The 25,949-nt window shown below is 41.4% G+C and overlaps 1 protein-coding gene across 5 annotated transcripts in view; it reads left to right on the forward strand.

Moving 5' to 3' along the window:
- LOC139549172 (diacylglycerol kinase delta) overlaps nucleotides 1–25,949 on the forward strand; it is a 93,201-nt gene that overhangs the window by 5,087 nt on the left and 62,165 nt on the right. For 3 of the 5 annotated variants that reach the window (XM_071359335.1, XM_071359338.1, XM_071359336.1), the window contains exons 1-3: nucleotides 1,383–1,547; nucleotides 13,534–13,644; nucleotides 23,993–24,073. In XM_071359335.1, coding sequence (XP_071215436.1) covers nucleotides 1,413–1,547; nucleotides 13,534–13,644; nucleotides 23,993–24,073 — 327 coding nt within the window. In that variant the 5' untranslated portion in view covers nucleotides 1,383–1,412. Of the gene's footprint in view, nucleotides 1–1,382; nucleotides 1,548–13,533; nucleotides 13,645–23,992; nucleotides 24,074–25,949 lie in introns of those variants that run through there. The other 2 variants (XM_071359340.1, XM_071359337.1) reach the window with 2 other exon arrangements.

Raw genomic sequence — 25,949 nt, forward strand, 5'->3', positions numbered from 1 at the left:
CACAAACTGGTTGAATCAATGTTGTTTGCACATCATTTCAACACCAAAAATTCAGTCTTACCCCGTCTGATGGCGTTGAATCAACGTGGAAAAGTGATTGGATTTGTAAAAAGTCAACAACGTAAAATAATTATGTGACTTTTAACCTAAATCATGGTTCAAAGTTTTGTTGATTTCACTCGGAATTCATGTTAGTTGACAACTCCACCAAGTGTCAATCAAAACTAGACGTTGAACTGATGGCAGTGCCCAGTGGATCTGAGACATCTAAAATGTTCACCATAAATATTCACCTTCATTGTAAAGCATTCCATGCATCATCGCATTTTCAGACTTATGTAAGATGGCTTATTATTCGTAATTATTCGTGATGAGTAAATTGGATAGTCATAATTTAACTCAATTAGTTTGCAAAAAAGACTGTTCAATGGCTGAGCGCTTACACTCTTAGAAGAAAGGGTTCCAAAAGGGTTCTGTCGCTGTCCCCATAGGAGAACCCTTTTTGGTTCAAGATCAAACTATTTTGGGTTATATGCCGAACCCTCTGTGGAAAGGGTTCTACATGAAATCCAAAAAGGTTCTACGTGGAACCAAACTTGATTATTCAAAGGGTTCTCCCATGGTCCCCAATGTGTTTAGAAAAGGCAACATGTTGTGCAAAGAAAAAAGAAACATATCTGATATAGCCTATAGTTCGGGTCTACTCTATGCTATACACTCTTAGAAAAAAAGGTGCTATCTAGAACCAAAGTGTTCTTCAGCTGTCCCCTTTATGGTTCTAAATAGCACCTTTTTTCTAAGAGTCTATAGCACAGAGTATAGCGTAGAGTTCGTTCAATTAAGTTGAGCATTTTGATTGCCTAACTAAAAGACAGATTAGAGTCTTTTCATTGTATTCTCTTTACAGCAATAGCCTTTTGCTTTCCAAACTATGTTTTTACCACGATTGTATTTTGAAATATTGCGATATGCAATATATTTCCACTGACCGGAGCAAAAATGTTGTGCTATCCAGGAGCACGAGTACAGGACATCAATAAGCTGCTCCCAAACATTTCAAACCAGCATCAGGAAATTGAGTCTATCATAATTAATGTGGGATTCAATTACATTATGAAGTGCAGCTCAGAACAGATTAAGATTCATTTGAAAGAACTGATTGGGTCACTAATTGACACCAACTTCATACAAGCTCATTTTCGTAAACTTTCCTTCTCCTCGCCGCCTCTCCTCGATTACCTTTGACCCTTTTCCAAAAGAAGGCGAGAGAGGAGCAGGAGGATGCATGAGTTGAGAAAAAAACCGAGTCCACATTGGTGCTGCTTTGCCCTGTCTTGACCACAAGGGGGTGCTAATTCCTCATGACTCCACCTTCCACTCATTGTATATATCATTCCCTGGGGGCGAACGATATGGCGGTGGCAGTCCGAGTCGAGGCCACGGCAAGATGCCTGGATGAATCTTCGGATAGTGAACCAGAGCAGGAACATGGATCTCCGCAGAAATTAATACGCAAAGTTTCCACATCGGGTCAGATACGAAGCAAGGTAACCTGTAATTGCATTGGTAACATTGCAATTCAAAGCTGACCATACTTTTCGGTAGCTGTTCTCTCCATCCGCTATGCTAATTTTCTAGCTTTGGGAGGCCAGATGGGAAACACCGCTCTTTCCTGTCTCTCTCCATCCGCGAGTAGGGTCCCCGGACAGGTCTCGCTTGCGCTAGCTGGAAGGAACTATAATAGCTCGAGCTCTCGATATCAGTAACGTTACTGTACTATCATCAGCACCACACCTAACGGTATCATTACTGGGTGTTGATAAATCGTAACGTTAGCTAACCTTCACCAAAACCTTAATCTATTTTAATTTAAAATATATTAAATCCGTGGATTACTGCTGCTAAATAGCTCCATATGTGAATGGCCAGCTGTTTCATAGCAATATGATACTCCTCGATTCTGTTGGCTAGCTCTAGCTAGTTTTTTCTTCTAACTACTATCGCAATTGATTCATTCAGCATCTCGTTTGATATTCATAACTAGCAATACGTTTTCAGGAGCACTTATCTGCCAACAAATATGTTGTAATTTACAATATTGTACAATGGAGACAGGCTATGTTTTGGCTAATGCTTTTCCTTTCAAGAGTGATTTCACATATAGGCCCCTTTTTAAAATAACCGATTTCAGTCCTCTTTTTAAAGTGAACTCTGAGAAGAAAAAAATAAGCTAAACAGTTGTCGTTGTATTCACACTGCCCTTGCCTTTGAAAGAGGACTCAACTCTTTTGCCACTTCACTTCACCTATTTTGTGTGCCGAGTCCTATTTGCGTTCACATTGCTGTATTTAGAAAGGAAGGAAAGAAAGGAACCAATATATTCTCTGGGTTTATACAAAGCGCAGGACGAGCCATTCCATCAGAATGTGTTTTCAGTTGGCTGGCAGCAACCTGGTCTCAGAGCATTTCGTATTATTCTGTACGTAAATCCGTTAGTTAGACTAGGATTTAGGGTTAAGTTTAGGAGTTAGGTTAAAGGGTTAAGTTTTGGTTAGGGGAAGGGTTAGCTTAATGGGTTGCAGTTAGGGGACGGGTTAGCTAACATGCTAAGTTGCAAAGTAGCTAAAACGTAGTAAGTCGTTAGTTAGCTAATTAGTTAAAATGCTAAAGTTGTCTGTGATGAGATTCGAGCTCACAACCTTTGAGTTGCTGGACGTTCGTGTTATGTACGCATACCAAAAACAACATATCATATTAATTTGCATGTCCTGGATTTACATTTACTATGTTACGGCTATGACACCAGGCGCGACAGCTAGATATACCTACTTACATTTTGGAAGCTAACAGATTTGAGTTAAAAGATGACACATTAATTGTAGTCAGAAAATATTATTAACATGTCAATATTATTGGTAACAGCATAAATAGCAGAAGAACAATTGCAGATGAAATAACCCACTGGGCACAGACGTTAATTCAACGTCTATTCAATGTTTGTTCAATGTAATTTCATTGAAATGTGGAAACAACGTTGATTCAACCAGTGTGTGCCCAGTGGGAATGCAGTAATTCAACCTAGACTCTGAGCGTTTCGTATTATTCTTTACCTAAATCCAAGCTGGTCCATTTATTATGTTATGTTTCGTATTGTATGTATTAATTTGGGAATGTCCATCATCCATTTCTTATGATATGTTAAGAATTCCATTTCGTTGTGGATAGCTGGCTAACATTAGCTAGGCTAGGGATTAGGGTTAAAGTCCTGTAAAATTGGATTTGTCACATTTTTTCACCTTTATTTAACCAGGTAGGCAAGTTGAGAACACGTTCTCATTTACAATTGCGACCTGGCCAAGATAAAGCAAGGCAGTTCGACACATACAACAACACATGGAGTAAAAAAAAAAAAAAAAACATACAGTCAATAATACAGTAGAAAAATAAGTCTATATACAATGTGAGCAAATGAGGTGAGATAAGGGAGGTGAAAGGCAAAAAAAGGCCATGGTGGCGAAGTAAATACAATATAGCAAGTAAAACACTGGAATGGTTGACTTGCAGTGGAAGAAAGTGCAAAGTGGAGATAGAAATAATGGGGTGCAAAGGAGCAAAATAAATAAATAAATACAGTAGGGAAAGAGGTAGTTGTTTGGGCTAAATTATAGATGGGCTATGTACAGGTGCAGTAATCTATGAGCTGCTCTGACAGCTGATGCTTTAAGCTAGTGAGGGAGATAAGTGTTTCCAGTTTCAGAGATTTTTGTAGTTCGTTCCAGTCATTGGCAGCAGAGAACTGGAAGGAGAGGCGGCCAAAGGAAGAATTGGTTTTGCCGAATACAACATGCCGAATACAACAACCTTACCGTGAAATGCTTACTTACGAGCCCTTAACCAACAATGCATAATAATGCTAAAGAAAAAATAGAAACACAATAAAAAATGAATAACGAGGCTATATAGAAGGGGTTCCGGTACAATGTGTAGGGCTACGGGGTAGTCAAGGTAATATCTACATGTAGGTAGGGGTAACGTGACTATGCATAGATAATAAACATAGAGCAGCAGCAGCGTACAGTGCATTCAAAAAGTATTCAGACTAGGGTTGCACATTTTGGGGAATATTCAGAGGTGGAAACATCCCATGGGAATATTTGGGAATTAACAGAAATATATGCAAATTAATATTAATACCATTTAAATGTAGATGTTTTTTGCATTGGATATATTTACCATATCATATGGAGACAGAAACATAAACATTTTACCTTATCATAAGTAGACATAATTGCAAATTATTAAATCCTAACAATAGAAATAAAAAAATCTATTTAGTTAACGAACTTGAATGAAATGAGTTGACTCTTCACATGGGAGGATTTCACTGAACAACAAAAGAAAGGGAATATTGAATGATTCCCAATGATCCATCGCATCTCCCAAAAACGTTTTCAACATCTATAAAATTATAGTCTAGAAACTAAAGCTTTGGTTGTCTTCCTCTCAAGCTTCCATTGCTTCTCCCTGGACCTCAATGTCCACCTCTTGAACATCAGACTCTGAGGCCTCATCTTCACTGTCACTGTCCAACCTTGTTGAGGATGCATCGTTGTCAGGCTCAAAAAGCGTAAAATTTGCCCGGATGGCCACCAATTTTTCAACCCTTGTATTGGTCAGCCTGTTGCGTGCTTTGGTGTGTGTATTCCCAAACAAGAACCAGTTGCGCTCTGAGGCGGCTGATGTTGGTGGGATTTGGAGGATGATGGAGGCAACGGGTAAAGAGCCTCAGATCCACAAAGTCCCTTCCACCAGGTGGCTGATGAGATATGTTGGTACGACTGCCATATTGCATCACCATCCCAAAGCCCTTGCTTGGACGTGTACTTCGCCAGACTGCCAAGAACCTTGCCCTCATCCAGGCCAAGGTGGCGAGACACGGTAGTGATGACCTTGTTGATCTCTGCACCAGACAGGATGCTTTTGCCAGCATACTTGGGGTCCAACATGTACGCTGCGGCGTGTATTGACTTCAGGCAGAAGTCTTCACGCTTTTTGATGTATTTCAGAACTGCAGTTTCCTCTGCTTGGCGCAACAGTGAAGTGGGCAGGGCAGTACAGATTTCTTCTCTTACATCTGCAAGTGGAGTCTGAACACCAGATATGATGGTCTCCCTGCTGGGCAGCTTCAATGTGGTGCTCTTATTCTTCTCACTTTGCTTGGTGAGGTAGATTGGTGCTTGATGATCCTTCATATACAGTTGAAGTCGGAAGTTTACATACACTTAGTTTGGTCATTAAAACTCGTTTTTCAACCACTCCACAAATTTCTTGATAACAAACTATAGTTTTGGCAAGTTGGTTAGGACATCTACTTTGTGCATGACACAAGTCATTTTTCCAACAATTGTTTACCAACCGATTATTTCACTTATAATTCACTGTATCACAATTCCAGTGGGTCAGAGGTTTACATACACTAAGTTGACTGTGCCTTTAAACAGCTTGGAAAATTCCAGAAAATGATGTCATGGCTTTAGAAGCTTCTGATAGGCCAATTGACATCATTTCAATTGAAGGTGTACCTGTGGATGTATTTGAAGGCCTACCTTCAAAGTCTGGTTCATCCTTGGGAGAAATTTCCAAACGCCTGAAGGTACCACGTTCATCTGTACAAACAATAGTACGCAAGTATAAACATAAAAGAAGCCAGACTACGGTTTGCAACTGCAAATGGGGACAAAGATTGTAGATTTTGGAGAAATGTCCTCTGGTCTGATGAAACAAAAATAGAACTGTTTGGCCATCGTTATGTTTGGAGGAAAAAGGGGGATGCTTGCAAGCTGAAGAACACCATCCCAACCGTGAAGCACGGGGGTGGCAGCATCATGTTGTGGGGGTGCTTTGCTGCAGGAGGGACTGGTGCACTTCACAAAATAGATGGCATCATGTGGCAGGAAAAGTATGTGGATATATTGAAGCAACATCTCAAGGCATCAGTCAGGAAGTTAAAGCTTGGTAGCAAATGGGTCTTCCAAATGGACATTGACCCCAAGCATACTTCCAAAGTTGTGGCAAAATAGCTTAAGGACAACAAAATCAAGGTATTGGAGTGGCCATCACAAAGCTCTGACCTCAATCCTATATAAATACGGAACGGTTCCGTATTTCACTGAAATAATAAATGTTTTTTCGAGATAATCGTTTCTGGATTTGACCATATTAATGACCTAAGGCTCGTATTTCTGTGTGTTATTATGTTATAATTAAGTCTATGATTTGATAGAGCAGTCTGACTGAGCGATGGTAGGCCTTTAGCCAGCAGCTCGTCGTTGTGCTTCAAGCATTGCGCTGTTTATGACTTCAAGCCTATCAACTCCCGAGATTAGGCTGGTGTAACCGATGTGAAATGGCTAGCTAGTTAGCGGGGTGCGCGCTAATAGCGTTTCAATCGGTGACGTCACTCACTCTGAGACTTGGAGTAGTTGTTCCCCTTGCCCTGCAAGGGCCGCGGCATTTGTGGAGCGATGGGTAACGATGCTTCGAAGGTGGCTGTTGTCGATTTGTTCCTGGTTCGAGCCCAGGTAGGGGCGAGGAAAGGGACGGAAGCTATACTGTTACACTGGCAATACTAAAGTGCCTATAAGAACATCCAATAGTCAAAGGTATATGAAATACAAATGGTATAGAGAGAAATAGTCCTATAATTCCTATAATAACTACAACCTAAAACTTCTTACCTGGGAATTTTGAAGACTCATTTTAAAAGGAACCACCAGCTTTCATATGTTCTCATTTTCTGAGCAAGGAACTTAAATGTTAGCTTTTACATGGCACAGTGCACTTTTACTTTCTTCTCCAACACTTTGTTTTTGCATTATTTAAACCAAATTGAACATGTTTCATTATTTATTTGAGGCTACATTGATTTTATTGATGTATTATATTAAGTTAAAATAAGTGTTCATTCAGTATTGTTGTAATTGTCATTATTACAAATACATTTAAAAAATCGTCCGATTTAATTGGTATCGGCTTTTTTTGGTCCTCCAATAATCGGTATCGGCGTTTAAAAATCATAATCGGTCGACCTCTAGTCAAGATTAGAAAAAATCAGTAAGAAAAACCCCAAATACAATTCCATGTACAGATAAATAGTTAAGCAATTAGATTAGGCAACTCCTTTTGTAAGATAAATATTTTAAAATGAAACGTATGGAAACAGGTGAATTAGCAGGCTCAAGCAATCTAAAACCCACATGGTTGCAAAAACTAACTAGCAGAAATTGTTAACAAGTTAGAAATAATTTAAACACGCTTTGCTGTAGGCTACTATTTACTAGTTAACAAAAAATCATGTATGTCATAAACTCAGCAAAAAAAGAAAGGTCCTCTCACTGTCAACTGCATTTATTTTCAGCAAACTTAACATGTGTAAATATTTGTATGAACATAACAAGATGCAACAACTGAGACCATAAACGGAACAAGTTCCACAGCCAATTTGTAAGTCGCTCTGGATAAGAGCGTCTGCTAAATGACTTAAATGTAAATGTAATGTCATGTGACTAACAGAAATGGAATAATGTGTGCCTGAACAAAGAGCAGGTCAAAATCAAAAGTAACAGTCAGTATCTGGTGTGGCCACCAGCTGCATTAAGTACTGCAGTGCATCTACTCCTCATGGACTGCACCAGATTTGCCAGTTCTTGCTGTGAGATGTTAACCCACTCTTCCACCAAGGCACCTGCAAGTTCCCGGACATTTCTGGGGTGAATGGCCCGCCGCCCTCCGATCCAACAGGTCCCAGACGTGCTCAATGGGATTGAGATCCGAGCTCTTCGCTGGCCATGGCAGAACACTGACATTCTTGTCTTGCAGGAAATCACGCACGGAATGAGCAGTATGGCTGGTGGCATTGTCATGCTGGATAGTCATGTCAAGATGAGCCTGCAGGAAGGGTACCACATGAGGGAGGAGGATGTCTTCCCTGTAACGCACAGCGTTGAGATTGCCTGCAATGACAACAAGCTCAGTCCGATGACGCTATCAAATCAAATCAAATCATCAAATCAAGTTTATTTTATATAGCCCTTCGTACATCAGCTAATATCTCGAAGTGCTGTACAGAAACCCAGCCTAAAACCCCAAACAGCAAGCAATGCAGGTGTAGAAGCACGGTGGCTAGGAAAAACTCCCTAGAAAGGCCAAAACCTAGGAAAAAACCTAGAGAGGAACCAGGCTATGAGGGGTGGCCAGTCCTCTTCTGGCTGTGCCGGGTGGAGATTATAACAGAACTATGCCAAGATGTTCAAAATGTTCATAAGTGACAAGCATGGTCAAATAATAATCATGAATAATTTTCAGTTGGCTTTTCATAGCCGATCATTAAGAGTTGAAAATAGCAGGTCTGGGACAGGTGGCGGTTCCATAACCGCAGGCAGAACAGTTGAAACTGGAATAGCAGCAAGGCCAGGTGGACTGGGGACAGCAAGGAGTCATCATGCCCGGTAGTCCTGACGTATGGTCCTAGGGCTCAGGTCCTCCGAGAGAAAGAAAGAGAGAAGGAGAGAATTAGAGAGAGCCAAGATTTTCAAAATGTTCATAAATGACAAGCATGGTCAAATAATAATCAGGAATAAATGTCAGTTGGCTTTTCATAGCCGATCATTAAGAGTTGAAAACAGCAGGTCTGGGACAGTTAGGGGTTCCATAACCGCAGGCAGAACAGTTGAAACTGGAATAGCAGCAAGGCCAGGCGGACATGGGACAGCAAGGAGTCATCATGCCCGGTTTGCCGTGACGTATGGTCCTAGGGCTCAGGTTCTCCGAGAGAGAGAGAAAGAAAGAGAGAACGAGAGAATTAGAGAGAGCATACTTAAATTCACACAGGACACTGGATAAGATAGGAGAAGTACTCCAGGTATAACCACACTGACCCTTGCCCCCCGACACATAAACTACTGCAGCATAAATACTGGAGGCTGAGACAGGAGGGGTCAGGAGACACTGTGGCCCCATCAGAAGAAACCCCCGGACAGGGCCAAACAGGAAGGATATAACCCCACCCACTTTGCCAAAGCACAGCCCCCACACCACTAGAGGGATATCTTCAACCACCAACTTACAATCCTGAGACAAGGCCGAGTATAGCCCACAAAGATCTCCACCACAGCACAAACCAAGGGGGGGGCGCCAACCCAGACAGGAAGATCACGTCAGTAATTCAACCCACTCAAGTTACGCACCCCTCCCAGGGACGGCATGAAAGAGCACCAGTAAGCCAGTGACTCAGCCCCTGTAATAGGGTTAGAGGCAGAGAATCCCAGTGGAGAGAGGGGAACCGGCCAGGCAGAGACAGCAAGGGCGGTTCGTTGCTCCAGAGCCTTTCCGTTCACCTTCACACTCCTGGGCCAGACTACACTCAATCATATGACCTACTGAAGAGATAAGTCTTCAGTAAAGACTTAAAGGTTGAGACCGAGTCTGCGTCTCTCACATGGGTAGGCAGACCGTTCCATAAAAATGGAGATCTATAGGAGAAAGCCCTGCCTCCCGCTGTTTGCTTAGAAATTCTAGGGACAATTAGGAGGCCTGCGTCTTGTGACCGTAGCGTACGTATAGGTATGTACGGCAGGACCAACTCGGAAAGATAGGTAGGAGCAAGCCCATGTAACGCTTTATAGGTTAACAGTATAACCTTGAAATCAGCCCTTGCCTTAACAGGAAGCCAGTGTAGGGAAGCTAGCACTGGAGTAATATGATCAAATTTCTTGGTTCTAGTCAGGATTCTAGCAGCCGTATTTAGCACTAACTGAAGTTTATTTAGTGCTTTATCCGGGTAGCCGGAAAGTAGAGCATTGCAGTAGTCTAACCTAGAAGTAACAAATGCATGGATACATTTTTCTGCATCATTTTTGGACAGAAAATTTCTGATTTTTGCAATGTTACGTAGATGGAAAAAAGCTGTCCTTGAAACAGTCTTGATATGTTCGTCAAAAGAGAGATCAGGGTCAAGAGTAACGCCGAGGTCCTTCACAGTTTTATTTGAGACGACTTTACAACCATCAAGATTAATTGTCAGATTTAACAGAAGATCTCTTTGTTTCTTGGGACCTAGAACAAGCATCTCTGTTTTGTCCGAGTTTAAAAGTAGAAAGTTTGCAGCCATCCACTTCCTTATGTCTGAAACACAGGCTTCTAGCGAGGGCAATTTTGGGGCTTCACCATGTTTCATTGAAATGTACAGCTGTGTGTCATCCGCATAGCAGTGAAAGTTAACATTATGTTTTCGAATAACATCCCCAAGAGGTAAAATATATAGTGAAAACAATAGTGGTCCTAAAACGGAACCTTGAGAGGCCTGACACACCGCCCCAGACCATGACGGACCCTCCACCTCCAAATCGATCCTGCTCCAGAGTACAGGCCTCGGTGTAACGCTCATTCCTTCGACGATAAACGCGAATCCGACTATCACCCCTGGTGAGACAAAACCGCGACTCGTCAGTGAAGAGCACTTTTTGCCAGTCCTGTCTGGTCCAGCGACGGTGGGTTTGTGCCTGTAGGCGACATTGTTGCCGGTGACGTCTGGTGACAGGCCTACAAGCCCTCAGTCCAGCCTCTCTTAGACTATTGCGGACTGTCTGAGCACTGATGGAGGGATTGTGCGTTCCTAGTGTAACTCGGGCAGTTGTTGTTGCCATCCTGTACCTGCTCCCGAAGGTGTGATGTACCGATCCTGTGCAGGTGTTGTTACACATGGTCTGCCACTGCGAGGACGATCAGCTGTCCGTCCTGTCTCCCTGTAGCGCTGTCTTCAGCGTCTCACAGTACAGACATTGCAATTTATTACCCTGGCCACATCTGCAGTCCTCATGCCTCCTTGCAGCATGCCTAAGGCAAGTTTCCCGCAGATGAGCAGGGACCCTGGGCATCTTTCTTTTGGTGTTTTTCAGAGTCAGTAGAAAGGCCTCTTTAATATCCTAAGTTTTCATAACTGTGACCTTAATTGCCTACCGTCTGTAAGCTGTTAGTGTCTTAACGACCATTCCACAGGTGCATGTTCATTAATTGTTTATGGTTCATTGAGCAAGCATGGGAAACAGTGTTTAAACCCTTTACAATGAAGATCTGTGAAGTTATTTGGATTTTTACAAATTATCTTTGAAAGACAGGGTCCTGAAAACGGGACGTTTCTTTTTTTGCTGAGTTTAAATCCGAGAGGAAGCAATATGGTGGGTTGCTCTCTGATTGGCCAGGTAGAATTCAATTATTCTATCCCATCCTCTCAGGCCTACACAAGTACGTAGGGAGTAGTAACTAGCCGGGGTTGATTTGATATTCAGGGGTAGTAGGCCTATCTCCTTCCTATATTTAGGCACTAGGTGGGTTTATTTGTGAACTGACTTTGTGTCTCCGCTCTCCAGCTTTGGCAATGTCTTAATGTCAAGCCCAGTTCAGTGACTCTGCCTCCCTGGATATGTACAGTGGGGAGAACAAGTATTTGATACACTGACAATTTTGCAGGTTTTCCTACTTACAAAGCATGTAGAGGTCTGTAATTTTTATCATAGGTACACTTCAACTGTGAGAGAAGGAATCTAAAACAAAAATCCAGAAAATCACATTGTATGATTTTTTATTAATTAATTTGCATTTTATTGCATGACATAAGTATTTGATACATCAGAAAAGCAGAACTGAATATTTGGTACAGAAACCTTAGTTTGCAATTACAGAGATCATACGTTTCCTGTAGTTCTTGACCAGGTTTGCACACACTGCAGCAGGGATTTTGGCCCACTCCTCCATACAGACCTTCTCCAGATCCTTCAGGTTTCGGGGCTGTCGCTGGGCAATACGGACTTTCGGCTCCCTCCAAAGATTTTCTATTGGGTTCAGGTCTGGAGACTGGCTAGGCCACTCCAGGACCTTGAGATGCTTCTTACGGAGCCACTCCTTAGTTGCCCTGGATGTGTGTTTCGGGTCGTTGTCATGCTGGAAGACCCAGCCACGACCCATCTTCAATGCTCTTACTGAGGGAAGGAGGTTGTTGGTCAAGATCTCGCGATACATGGCCCCATCCATCCTCCCTTCAATACGGTGCAGTCGTCCTGTCCCCTTTGCAGAAAAGCATCCCCAAAGAATGATGTTTCCACCTCCATGCTTCACGGTTGGGATGGTGTTCTTGGGGTTGTACTCATCCTTCTATTCCTCCAAACACGGCGAGTGGAGTTTAGAGCAAAAAGCTCTATTTTTGTCTCATCAGACCACATGACCTTCTCCCATTCCTCCTCTGGATCATCCAGATGGTCATTGGCAAACTTCAGACGGGCCTGGACATGCGCTGGCTTGAGCAGGGGGACCTTGCGTGCGCTGCAGGATTTTAATCCATGACGGCGTAGTGTGTTACTAATGGTTTTCTTTGAGACTGTGGTCCCAGCTCTCTTCAGGTCATTGACCAGGTCCTGCCGTGTAGTTCTGGGCTGATCCCTCACATTCCTCATGATCATTGATGCCCCACGAGGTGAGATCTTGCATGGAGCCCCAGACCGAGGGTGATTGACCGTCATCTTGAACTTCTTCCATTTTCTAATAATTGTGCCAACAGTTGTTGCCTTCTCACCAAGCTGCTTGGCTATTGTCCTGTAGCCCATCCCAGCCTTGTACAGGTCTACAATTTATCCCTGATGTCCTTACACAGCTCTCTGGTCTTGGCCATTGTGGAGAGGTTGAAGTCTGTTTGATTGAGTGTGTGGACAGGTGTCTTTTATACAGGTAACGAGTTCAAACAGGTGCAGTTAATACAGGTAATGAGTGGAGAACAGGAGGGCTTCTTAAAGAAAAACTAACAGGTCTGTGAGAGCCGGAATTCTTACTGGTTGGTAGGTGATCAAATACTTATGTCATGCAATAAAATGCAAATTAATTACTTAAAAATCATACAATGTGATTTTCTGGATTTTTGTTTTAGATTCCGTCTCTCACAGTTGAAGTGTACCTATGATAAAAATGACAGACCTCTACATGCTTTGTAAGTAGGAAAACCTGCAAAATCGGCAGTGTATCAAATACTTGTTCTCCCCACTGTATATCGACCATGGCCAATGCTCCTGTCCAAACCCCCTATATGTCAGAGTAGAGGAGCTAGGCTAGGCTATATCTCTGGGCAGAGAGATGATATAACGGTGCTGGTGGTAAGAGTGCTCAGTGCTGCAGGGGTTCGGGTAGCTAAGCTTGGTAGATTAAGGGAGACATCGTTCAGACATTGTGAATGGCTGGCATTGTTAGTGCAGCTCAGGGGATTATACATTCGATTTCACAGACGTTCCCGAGAAAAGGTTGTGTGGTTCATGATGATATTATATTCTTATTTATATAGTCATGGGGTTGATGTTTTGATAAGGCTGCACATGGATGATCCCATGCATCACTGGTTTTTGTGTGTGTGTGCGTGTCCGTTAGTGTGTGTGTGTGTTTGGGAGGATGTGGACGTCACTGACTCTAGTCTCCCTACGTTGTCATCCTGTGCAGACGATCCTGAAGGAGGGCAAATTGGTAAAACAGACCAGCTCTTTCCAGCGCTGGAAGAGACGCTACTTCAAACTGCGTGGGAGGACTCTGTACTACGCCAAGACTGCCAAGGTTGGTATTCATTTTTACTCTTTATGTATACAGTGAGCTGCAAAAGTATTGTGACAGTGAGACATTTTTTTGTTGTTTTGGCTCTGTACTATAGCAAATGATACAATTACTATTTATTTGAAGATATTTTCATCCATATCGGGTGAACCGTTTAGAAAATACAGCACTTTTTTGTACGTAGTCCCCCCATTTTAGGGGACCAAAAGTATTGGGACAAATTCATGTAATTGTATTTGTATTTATTATCTATCCCCACTTCCTGGGGCCAATCAACATTAAGGCAATTACATACAATTTTAAAAATATTTCACAACACATTAAGTGTCTGCCCTCAGGCCACGACTCTACTGCCATATATCTATAATGCAAAATCCATGTTTACGTGTGTGTGTGTGTGTATATGCATGTGTCTGTCCCTGTGTGTGCCTCCACAGTCCCCTCTGTTCTATAAGGTGTATTTTTATCTTTTCTTTTTTTTTTTTACATCAGATTTTACTGCTTGCATGAGTTACTTGATGTGGAATAGAGTTCCATGTAGTACTGAAAAACAGCTTCTATCTCAAGGCCATCAGACTGTTAAACAGCCATCACTAGCACATTAGAGGCTGCTGCTTATAGGCATAGACTAGGAATCACTGGCCACTTTAAGGAATGGAACACTAGTCACTTTAATAATGTTTACATATGTGGCATTACTCATCTCATATGTATATACTGTATTCTATACTAATCTACAGTATCTTAGTCACTTAATAATGTTTACATATCTTGCATTACTCATCTCATATGTACAGTTGAAGTCGGAATTTTACATACACCTTCGCCAAATACATTTAAACTCAGTTTTTCACAAATCCTGACATTTAATCCTAGTAAAAATTTATTTTAGGAATGTGACAAGTCAGAATAATTGTAGAGAATTATTTCTTTCAGCTTTTATTTCTTTCATCACATTCCCAGTGGGTCAGAAGTTTACGTACACTCAATTAGTATTTGGTAGCATTGCCTTTAAATTGTTTAACCTGGGTTAAACGTTTCGGGTAGCCTTCCACAAGCTTTCCACAATAAGTTAGGTGCATTTTGGCCCATTCCTTCTGACAGAGCTGGTGGAACTGAGTCAGGTTTGTAGGCCTCCTTGTTCGCACACATTTTTTCAGTTCTGCCCACACATTTTCTATGGGATTGAGGTCAGGGCTTTGTGATGGCCACTCCAATACCTTGACTTTGTTGTCCTTAAGCCATTTTGCCACAACTTTGGAAGTATGCCTTGGGTCATTGTCCATTTGGAAGACCCATTTGCTACCAAGCTTTAACTTCCTGACTGATGCCTTGAGATGTTGCTTCAATATATCCACATACTTTTTCTGCCACATGATGCCATCTATTTTGTGAAGTGCACCAGTCCCTCCTGCAGCAAAACAACCCCACCATGATGCTACCATCCCCGTGTTTCACGGTTGGGATGGTGTTCTTTGGCTTGCAAGCTTCCCCCTTTTTCCTCCAAACATAACGATGGTCCTTATGGCCAAACAGTTCTATTTTTGTTTCATCAGACCAGAGGACATTTCTCCAAAAAGTACAATCTTTGTCCCCATGTGCAGTTGCAAACCGTAGTCTGGCTTTTTTATGCCGGTTTTGGAGCAGTGGCTTCGTCCTTGCTGAGCGGCCTTTCAGGTTATGTCGATATAGGACTCGTTTTACTGTGGATATGGATACTTTTGTACCTGTTTCCTCCAGCATCTTCACAAGATCCTTTGCTGTTGTTCTGGGATTGATTTGCACTTTTCGCACCATGGTACGTTCATCTCTAGGAGATGAGCGGTATGACGGCTGCGTGGTCCCATGGTGTTTATACTTGCGTACTATTGTTTGTACAGATGAACGTGGTACCTTCAGGCGTTTGGAAATTTCTCCCAAGGATGAATCAGACTTGTGGAGGTCTACAATTTTTTTCTGAGGTCTTGGCTGATTTCTTTTGATTTTCCCATGATGTCAAGCAGAGGCACTGAGTTTGAAGGTAGGCCATGAATTACATCCACAGGTACACCTCCAATTGACTCAGGCTAATTGACATAATTTATCAGAAGCTTCTAAAGCAATGACGTCATTTTCTGGAATTTTCCAAGCTGTTTAAAGGCACAGTCAACTTAGTTTATGTAAACTTCTAACCCACTGGAATTGTGATACAGTGCATTTATAAGTAAAATATTCTGTCTGTAAACAATTTTTGGAAAAATGTACTTGTGTCATGCGCAAAGTAGATGTCCTAACCGACTTGCCAAAACTATAGTTTGTTATCAAGAAATTTGTGGAGTCTTTAAAAAACAAGTTTTAATGACTCCAACGTAAGTGTATGTAAACTTCCGACTTCAACTGTATATACTGTTTTTTCTATACTATTCTACTGTGTCATAGTCCGTTCCGCTCTGACATCACTTGTCCATATGTATACAGTCTTAATTCATTCCTACTTAGAATTGTGTTTATTGGGTATATGTCATATAATTTGTTAGATATTACTGCACAATCAGAGCTAGAGGCACTAGCATTTCGCTACACCCGCAATAACATCTCCTAATCATGTGTATGTGACCAATAAAATTTGATTTGATTTACTGTGTGTCTGCCCATAGTCTGTGCTGGACTTGGGGACTGTGAATAGACCTCTGTTGGCATGTATTGGGTATGCATAGGTGTCTGAGCTGTGTGCTAGTTGTTTAAACAAACAACTCGGTGCATTCAACATGGCAATACTTCTCACAAATACAAGTAGTGATGAAGTCGATCTCTCCTCTACCTTGAGCCAGGAGAGATTGACATGCATATTATTAATGTTAGCTCTCCGTGTACATTTAAGGGCCAGCCGTGCTGCACTGTTCTGGGCCCGTTGTACATTTCCTAAGTCCCTCTTTGTGGCACCTGGCCACATAACTGGAAAGTAGTCCAGGTGCGACAAAACTAGGGCCTGTAGCACCTACCTTGTTGATAGCGTTGTTAAGAAGGCAGATTAGCGCTTTATTATGGACAGACCTCTCATCTGCTTTGCTGCTGTTGCATCAATATGTTTTGACCATGACAGTTTTACAATCCAAGGTTGTACCAAGCAGTTTCGTCTCCTCAACATGTTAAATTTCCACATTTATTCATTACAAGATTTAGTTGAGGTTTAGTGAATGATTTGTCCCAAATACAATGCTTTTTGTAATATTTAGGACTCATTTATTTCTTGCCACCCATTCTGAAACTGACTGCAGCTCTTTAAGTGTTGCAGTGATTTCACTTGCTGTAGCAGCTGACGTGTTGAGTCATCAGCATACATACAATAGACACACAGGCTTTACTGAGAGCCAGTGGTAGGTCATTAGTTAAGATTGAAAAAAGTAATGAGCCTAGACAGCTGCCCTTGGAAATGCCTGACTCTACCTGGAGGCCCCACTGAACACCCTCTGTGTTCTGTTAGATAGGTAACTCTCAATCCACAATATAGCAGGGGATGTAAAGCCATAACACCTATGTTTTTCCAGTAGCAGGCTATGATCGATAATGTCAAAACCCACACTGATGTCTAACACAACAGCCCCCACAATCTTTTTATCTGCAATTTCTCTCAGCCAATCAGTCATTTGTGTAAGTTCTGTGCTTATTGAATGTCCTTCCCTATTAAGCATGCTGGTAGTCTTGTCAATTTGTTTACTGTAAAATAGCATTGTATCTGGTCAAACACAATTTTTTGGTAACAGTCTGATTGGTTGGCTTGAGCCAGTAAGGGGGGCTTTACTATTCTTAGTAGTGATGCACCGGTATGACAATTTTGGCCGATACCGATATCCGATATTTTCCTTGCCCAAAAAAATGATACCAATAACTGATTATTGAAAATGTTTAAGCATTCTAGTACAGTTAAATAGTTAACACGCACACATGGACGCAGCATTCTAAGGCACTGCATCTCAGTGCAAGAAGTGTCACTACAGTCCCTGGTTCGAATCCCGGCTATCACATCCGGCCGTGATCGGGAGTCCCAAAGGGCGGCGCTCAATTAGCCCTGCGTCGTCAGGGTTTGGCCGGGGTAGGCCGTCATTACAAATAGGAATTTGTTCTTAACTGACCTGCCTAGTTAAATATAGCTTACACACCGCACTGACCAAAAAGTTATTTTGTTGCCATTTACGTATGTCCCCGTTACCAGTAAAACATAATCAAAACATATTTCTTTCACTTGCTGTGCTGTTTCGTTGATACATTTGCTCAGTCGTTTCATTCTCAACCAGGATTTCAATGGAACGCCGTTTGGGTCTTTGCATGTCAAAAAATAAACATTGACCAGTAGATAACACTATTTGACGTGTCAACTTAGCTTGTTGACCAATCATGACCTGAATATGAGTTCACATCACATAGTAATTTAACGCGTATATACATTTTTTACATTGTTATTACACATTGATTACACGATCACTTATATTTCATGTCACAACGATTCATCGATACGTATGCTATGATGCTGGTAAAGTTGTCTCGCGCACCTACAGTGCTGGTAATTAAAAAAAAGCTAGCTAGCTCGTGGATGAAAACAATGTTCTTCCCCAAAAACATAGCAAAACGACAATCTGTTTCAGTAGCTATAGTTAGCTAGCTAACTATATAGCTAGTCGGCATCATCTAAAATAACCCTAATTTATAAGACATTGATTAATAGTGGTCGGACCCATCTATGTGAAGATAGCCACAATAAGGATCAGCTCAAATAGTGGACTTTGGGGTTAGCCTTCAAAATAGAATTGTGATAATTCTACTATTTGTTTTCATTTGCATCACTGTCAATGACATACTTTTATTTTGAAGGCAAACCGCATATTCCACTATTTGTGCCTAATCCTTATTGTGGCTAGCTTCACAACACATAACCAAGTCCGGTCGAGACTCACTAGCCAGATTAAGCTAGCTGGTTGCTTATAACGTTAGATTTGGGCAACAGGGTTAAGTAGCTGGCTAGCTATTTATTTTCATTAACTAAAGTTCAATTTCAATAGGCAAACAACAAGTGGCAACCTAGCTAATACTTACTCACAAGGATTCCTGAATCATTGCTAAGAATAATGAAAATGACTGCAGTTTCTACTGGTCGTTGTTTTCAGGCTGATTATATTGGTGCTAGCCAGGTACCAAGCTAAAACTAGCTACCCCCGAAGTTGTGGTCGAACAAATTATGCTTTATTACCAACGCGGTATTGTAAACACATCGTTCGTGGCCGGTGTTTTCTTGTTTGCAGACTCTTTTTGTACAGCTTTGACAGTGCTTGATTGCCCCCCATCTATCTTCAGAGTTCGTTCTGTTAGGTGACCGAAACTGGGATATGCTTAACACCCCGGCAGTCCTACAATCTAAGGTAGATGCCTTCAATCTCACACAAATTATCAAGGAACCCACCAGGTACAACCCTAAATCCGTAAACATGGGCACCCACTTGCTCTCCAAATACACCTCTGCTGTTTTCAATCAGGATCTCAGCGATCACTGCCTCATTGCCTGCATCCGCTATGGGTCCGCGGTCAAACGACCACCCCTCATCACTGTCAAACGCTCCCTAAAACACTTCTGCGAGCAGGCCTTTCTAATCGACCTGGCCCGGGTATCCTGGAAGGATATTGACCTCATCCCGTCAGTAGAGGATGCCTGGTCCTTCTTTAAAAGTAATTTCCTCACCATCTTAAATACGCATGCCCCTATCAAAAAAACTAAGAACAGATATAGCCCTTGGTTCACTCCAGACCTGACTGCCCTCGACCAGCACAAAAACATCCTGTGGCGGACTACACTCGCATCGAATAGTCCCCGCGATATGCAACTTTTCAGGGAAGTCAGGAACAAATAGACGCAGTCAGTCAGGAAAGCAAAAGCTAGCTTTTTCAAACATAAATTTGCATCCTGTAGCTCTAACTCCAAAAAGTTTTGGGACACTGTTAAGTCCATGGAGAATAAGATCATCTCCTCCCAGCTGCCCACTGTACTGAGGCTTTCTTTTTTTCTATTGTGTTATTGACTGTACGCTTGTTTATTCCATGTTTAACTCTGTGTTGTTGTTTGTGTTGCACTGCTTTGCTTTATCTTGGCCAGGTTGCAGTTGTAAATGAGAACATGCTCTCAACTAGCTTACCTGGTTAAATAAAGGTGAAATAAAAAATAAAGTGCTACTGTATGTTTTTTGACACGTAAAGACCCAAACGGCATTCTATAGTATGTATGTTGTGAAGCTAATAGAAGTGACACTATTACTGTGTAACTCCGGTAGGGCAACATCTGAAAAATAGCGCACTTGGTAGTGTACCAGTGCTCGACCAGTCGGCGAAAACTAACATCACCCATGGCAGGGAACGGTTGATTGTCAAGGGCAATGAATTCCATTATCTTGGCTTTAATGGATTTCGACTTTGAGCCGTCTCGCTGAAATGTTCTTTTTTTTTTTTTCAAATGACTGCTCGACTTGTTGACTGCTCGATCCACACAGCAGACATTGTGGGCTAGGTTATGAATGCTGTGTTGCACGTGTAGTGCAACATTTTACGTGGAGTCATTAAGGCATGTACCTACGTTATATAGGTATGCATGTCAGCTTTGACATCATTTTTGCACATCGGCGTTAAACTAGACATCTGCCAATACCGATGTTGGCATTTTTAGCTAATGTCGGCCGATTCAGATATGTTCACCGATATATCGTGCATCCCTAATTCTTAGGTAGCGGAATTACTTTTGCTTCCCACCAGGCCTGAGGGCACACACTTCGTAGTAGGCTTAAATTGAATATATGGCAAAAAGGAGCGGTAATCTCGTCCACTATTATCCTGAGTAGTTTTCCATCCATGTTGTCAGACCCCGGTGGCTTGTCATTGTTGATAGACAACAGTCTTTTTTTTTACCTCTTTAACACTCACTTTACGGAATGAAAAATTACAATTCTTATCGTTCATAATTTGGTCAGATATACTTGGATGTGTAGTGTCAGCGTTTGCTGCTGGCATGTCATGCCTAAGTTTGCTAATTTTGCCAGTGAAAAATGTATTTAAGTAGTTGGCAATTTTGTGATGAATGAGCCATCTCCTTCAATGAATGATTGAGCTGAATTTGCCTTTTTTCCTTAATTTAATCGTAAATCCAAAGCTTCTTTATTTCATTTATCTTTGTTTCAAAGTGTAGTTTATTTTTATTCAGTTTAGTCACATGATTTCTTTATTTGCAGTATGTTTGCCAATCGGTTGTGCAGCCAGACTTATTTGCCATTCCTTATGCCTCATCCATCTCAACCATACAATTTTTCAATTTCTCATCCATCCAAGGGGATTTAACAGTTTTTACATTCACTTTCGTAATGGGTGCTTGTTTATTAGTAACTGGGATAAGCAATTTCATAAATGTGTCAAGTGAAACGTCTGTTTGCTCCTCATTACACACCACGGACCAACAAATATTATTTACACCAACAACATAGGAATCACTACAAAAGTTCTTGTATGACCTATTATACACTATTTTAGGCCCAGCCTTTGGAACTTTGACTTTCCTAGATATGGCTACTATATTGTGATCACTACATCCGATCTGGATACTGCGTTCAAGCACATTACTGCAGCATTAGTAAAGATGTGATCAATACATGTTGATGATTTGAGTCCTGTGCTGTTTGTAACTACCCTGGTAGGTTGACTGACAAACTGAACCAGGTTACAGGCACTGGTTACAGTTTTAAGCTTTTTCTTGAGTGGACAGCTTGATAAAAGCCAGTCTATTGAAATCACCCAGAAAATATACCTCTCTGTTGATATCACATACATTATCAAGCATTTCACACATGTTATCCAGATACTGACTGTTAGCACTTGGTGGTCTATAGCAGCTTCCCACCAGAATGGGCTTTAGGTGAGGCAGACGAACCTGTAGCCATATTATTTCAACAGCATTTGACACGAGATCCTCTCTCAGCCTTACAGGAATATGACTTTGAACATAAACGGCAACACTTCCAACATTGGCATGTGCCTCTTCTGAAGCTGTTGAACCGTGTATTGCTACCACTGTATCATCGAAGTCAGTTTCAGAGATGGTCAGTATATGCATGTCATCTGTTACTAGCAAGTTACCAATTTCATAAACCTTGCTTCTTAGGTTGCATATGTTAACGTGAGCTTTTTAGCACTTTTCTGCGTTTTGTTTTTGTTGGTTGTTTTAATTGCTTTACTGGGAGACTTATCCGAGGTAGACAATTCAGGGATATTTATGTTTGAGCTGAGGGTAAGTTGTAGGGTGAGTTGCACACAGTGGACTTCCTACTAGGGAAAACTGCCTCAATCAATCAATCAATCAAATTTTATTTGTCACATACACATGGTTAGCAGATGTTAATGCGAGTGTAGCGAAATGCTTGTGCTTCTAGTTCCGACAATGCAGTAATAACCAACGAGTAATCTAACCTAACAAACAGTTAGCCTAAGTGCTAACAGTATAACTCAGGTTCATAGGCACATGATTACTGCATCCAATAGCTGTAAAATTGACAGAGGCATTCAGGGAAGTTAGAGGGACATACATTAGGTTACTTACATTATGACTGCCAACGCCCCTGGGACAATGTACATTTGCAGCAGCACTACGACAGCTCAGCAACACAATGGTAGGGATTATCTGAGCTGGGCTTGGGTCACTGATAAGTCATTGTCTCAATGTAGCTTTGAAACGTGTCGACAGGGTCCAGGAGCCAAGATGATTTGGATAGACACTGTCATTCACTTTTATGTGTGTTAAAGTTGAATATTTGTTCCCATATTCGTAGCACGCAGTGACTACATCAAGTTTGTGATTTAAAATTTGTGTGTGTTTCAGATTATTTTATTGTAAATAAGAATAGAATATGTTTCTAAACACCTCTACGTTAATGTGGATGCTACCATGATTACGGATAATCCTGAATGAAACGTGGATATATATGAGTGAGGAAGTTAGAGGCATAAATATCACCCCCCCCCCCCCCCCCAAATGCTAACCTCCCCTGTTATTGTAATGGTGAGAGGTTATTTCTTGGGGGTATGATATTTGTGCGTCTGTAACTTTCTCACTCAGGACTATCCGTAATCGTGGTAGCATCCACATTAAGTGTTTAGAAACATATTCTATTCTTATTTACAATAAAAGTTACTCAAATGACACTACATTATTTACTATTCATTTCTATGGGCACAAAATAATCTGAAACACAACCAAAACAAACCGCAAATACATCCAACAAGTTTGTAAAGTCACAAGCTTGATGTAATCATTGTGTTAGGAATATTGGACAAAATACTAAGCTTTTTACTACTTTAATACAAAAGTTCATTTGTCTGAATACTTTTGGTCCCCTAAAATGGAGGGACTATGTACAAAAAGTGTAGTAATTTCAAAATGGTTCATCTGATATTGATGAAAATACCCTCAAATTAATGATGTTTGCACTTTAACCTGATAGTATTGAGAGGTATTGACATGTTGAAAGCACCGAGCTGTCTGTTTAAACTACTAGCACACAGCTCAGACACCCGTGCATACCCCAGAAGACATGGCACCAGAGGTCTCTTCACAGTTCCCAAGTCCAGAACAGAGTATAGGAGACGCACAGTACTACATAGAGCCATGACTACATGGAACTCTATTCCACATCAGGTAACTGATGCCAGCAGTGGAATCAGGTAAAAATACACCTTATGGAACAGCGGGGACTGTGAAGCAACACAAACATAGGCACAGACACACATGATAACATACGCACTATACACACACGTACACATGGATTGTGGAGTATGGGCCTGAGGGCAGATTCTTAGTGTGTTGTGAATTCTGTAATGAATGAATTGTAATGTTTTTAAAATTGTATAACTGCCTTAATTTTGCCAGACCCCAAGAAGAGTAGCTGCTACCGTGACAGATAGTCATTGAATCATTTCAAATCCAAAGTAATGGAGTACAGTTCCAGAACAACAAAACCTTTTGTCACTGTCCCAATACTTTTGGAGATAAATGTGTATATATATATTTTTTATTTTTTATTGAGCCAGTACAGTGAAGGGGAGATAGGAAAGGTAGGAGGGATTGCGAGTCAGAAGGACAGTGGGTCCGGTTCAAACTCATGCCAATTCTGTAAGCCTAGGCTGTACATGTGTTACCAGGGTCAGCGACACTAACCCCTGGACTACACAGGCCACGTGACTTTTGAAAACAGTTCAGTAGTACCTATCTACAGACAGTTTTCTGTATTTCTTGATTTTAGACCTAACAGTCGGATGATGTAACAATTTCTTCTTCTTTTTTCCCCCTCAGTCCATCATCTTTGATGAGGTTGACCTGACCGACGCGAGCGTGGCCGAATCCAGCACTAAGAACGTCAACAATAGTTTCACTGTGGGTCCCTTCTTTCTATTTCTTTCTTTCTTTAGCCTACTTCCTTTGATTTTTCTGTCTGTCTTTCTATATTTACAGCACCAGTCAAAAGTTTGGACACACCTACTCATTCAAGGGTTTTTCTTTATTTTTTACTATTTTCTACATTTTAAAATAATAGTGGAGACATCAAAACTATGAAATATCACGTATGGAATCATGTAGTAACCAGAAAAAAGTGTTAAACAAATCAAAATCTATTTTATATTTGAAATTCTTCAAAGTAGCCACCCTTTGCCTTGATGACAGCTTTCCACACGCTTGGCATTCTCTCAACCAGTCTTCGAAGGAGTTCCCACATATGCTGAGCACTTGTTGGCTGCTTTCAATTCACTCTGCGGACCAATTCATCGTAAACCATCTCAATTGGGTAGAGGTCGGGTGATTTGTGGAGGCCAGGTCATCTGATGCAGCACTCCATCACTCTCCTTCTTGGTCAGATAGCCCTTACACAGCCTGGAGGTGTATTTTGGATCATTGTCCTGTTGAAAAACAAATGATAGTCCCACTAAGTGCAAACCAGATGGGATGGCGTATTGCTATAAATCACTGACATTGTCAACAGCAAAGCACCCCCACACCATCACACCTCATCTTCCATGCTTCACGGTGGGAACCACACATGCGGAGATCATGCGTTCACCTACTCTGCGTCTCACAAAGACACAGCGGTTGGGACCAAAAATCTCAAATTTGGACTCGTCAGACCAAAGGACAGATTTCCACCGGTCTAATGTCCATTGCTCGTGTTTCTTGGCCCAAGCAAGTCACTTCTTCTTCTTATTGGTGTCCTTTAGGAGTCTCCTCTGAACAGTTGATGTTGAGATGCGTCTGTTACTTGAAGTCTGTGAAGCTTTTATTTGGGCTGCAATCTGAGGTGCAGTTAACTCTAATGAACTTCTCCTCTACAGCAGAGGTAACTCTGGGTCTTCCTTTCCTGTGGCGGTCCTCGTGAGAGACAGTTTCATCATAGCGCTTGATAGTTTTAGCGACTGCACTTGAAGAAACTTTAAAAGTTCTTGAAATTTTCTGGATTTACCTTCATGTCTTAAAGTAATGATGATGGACTGTCATTTCTCTTTGCTTATTTGAGATGTTCTTGCCATAATATGGACTTGGTCTTTTACTAAATAGGGCTATATTCTGTATACCACCCCTACCTAGTCACAACACAACTAATTGGCTGAAACGCATTAAGAAGTAAAGAAATTCCACAAATGAACTTTTAACAATGCACACCTGTTAATTGCAATGCATTCCAGGTGACTACCCCATGAAGCTGGTTGAGAGAATTTCAAGAGTGTGCAAAGCTGTCATCAAGGCAAAGGGTGGCTACTTTGAAAAATCTCAAATCTCAAATATATTTTGATTTGTTTAACCCTTTTGTGGCTACTACATGATTCCATATGTGTTATTTCATAGTTTTGATGTCTTCACTATTATTATACAATGCAGAAAATTGTAAAAAAAAAAAAAAAAAAAAAAAACTTGAATGAGTATAGGTGTGTCCAAATTTTTGACTGGTACTGTATGTCTTTCTGTCTCTTGTCCAGCCATATATCAGCCCTGTGTTGGCCGTGGTCATTCTAACCTAAGGGTCATCATCATGTGGTCATGCGGTGGTCAAACGACCAAACTGCAGGATGAACACCACTAAAATCACCAAACCAACGTAGTGTCACTCACGTTTTTGACTGTTGATAATGATAACATTTCCTGATGACATGAATAACATTTCATCACATACACGCTACTCTGCAATAGGGGTTATCACGGGCAAAAATACGTTTTGAGTCTTGCGGTGTGTTTATAGGTTGCCTTTGTGGTCATTTCACCA

Source organism: Salvelinus alpinus, chromosome 22 (genome assembly GCF_045679555.1).
Source record: "Salvelinus alpinus chromosome 22, SLU_Salpinus.1, whole genome shotgun sequence".
NCBI classification, from domain to species: domain Eukaryota; kingdom Metazoa; phylum Chordata; class Actinopteri; order Salmoniformes; family Salmonidae; genus Salvelinus; species Salvelinus alpinus.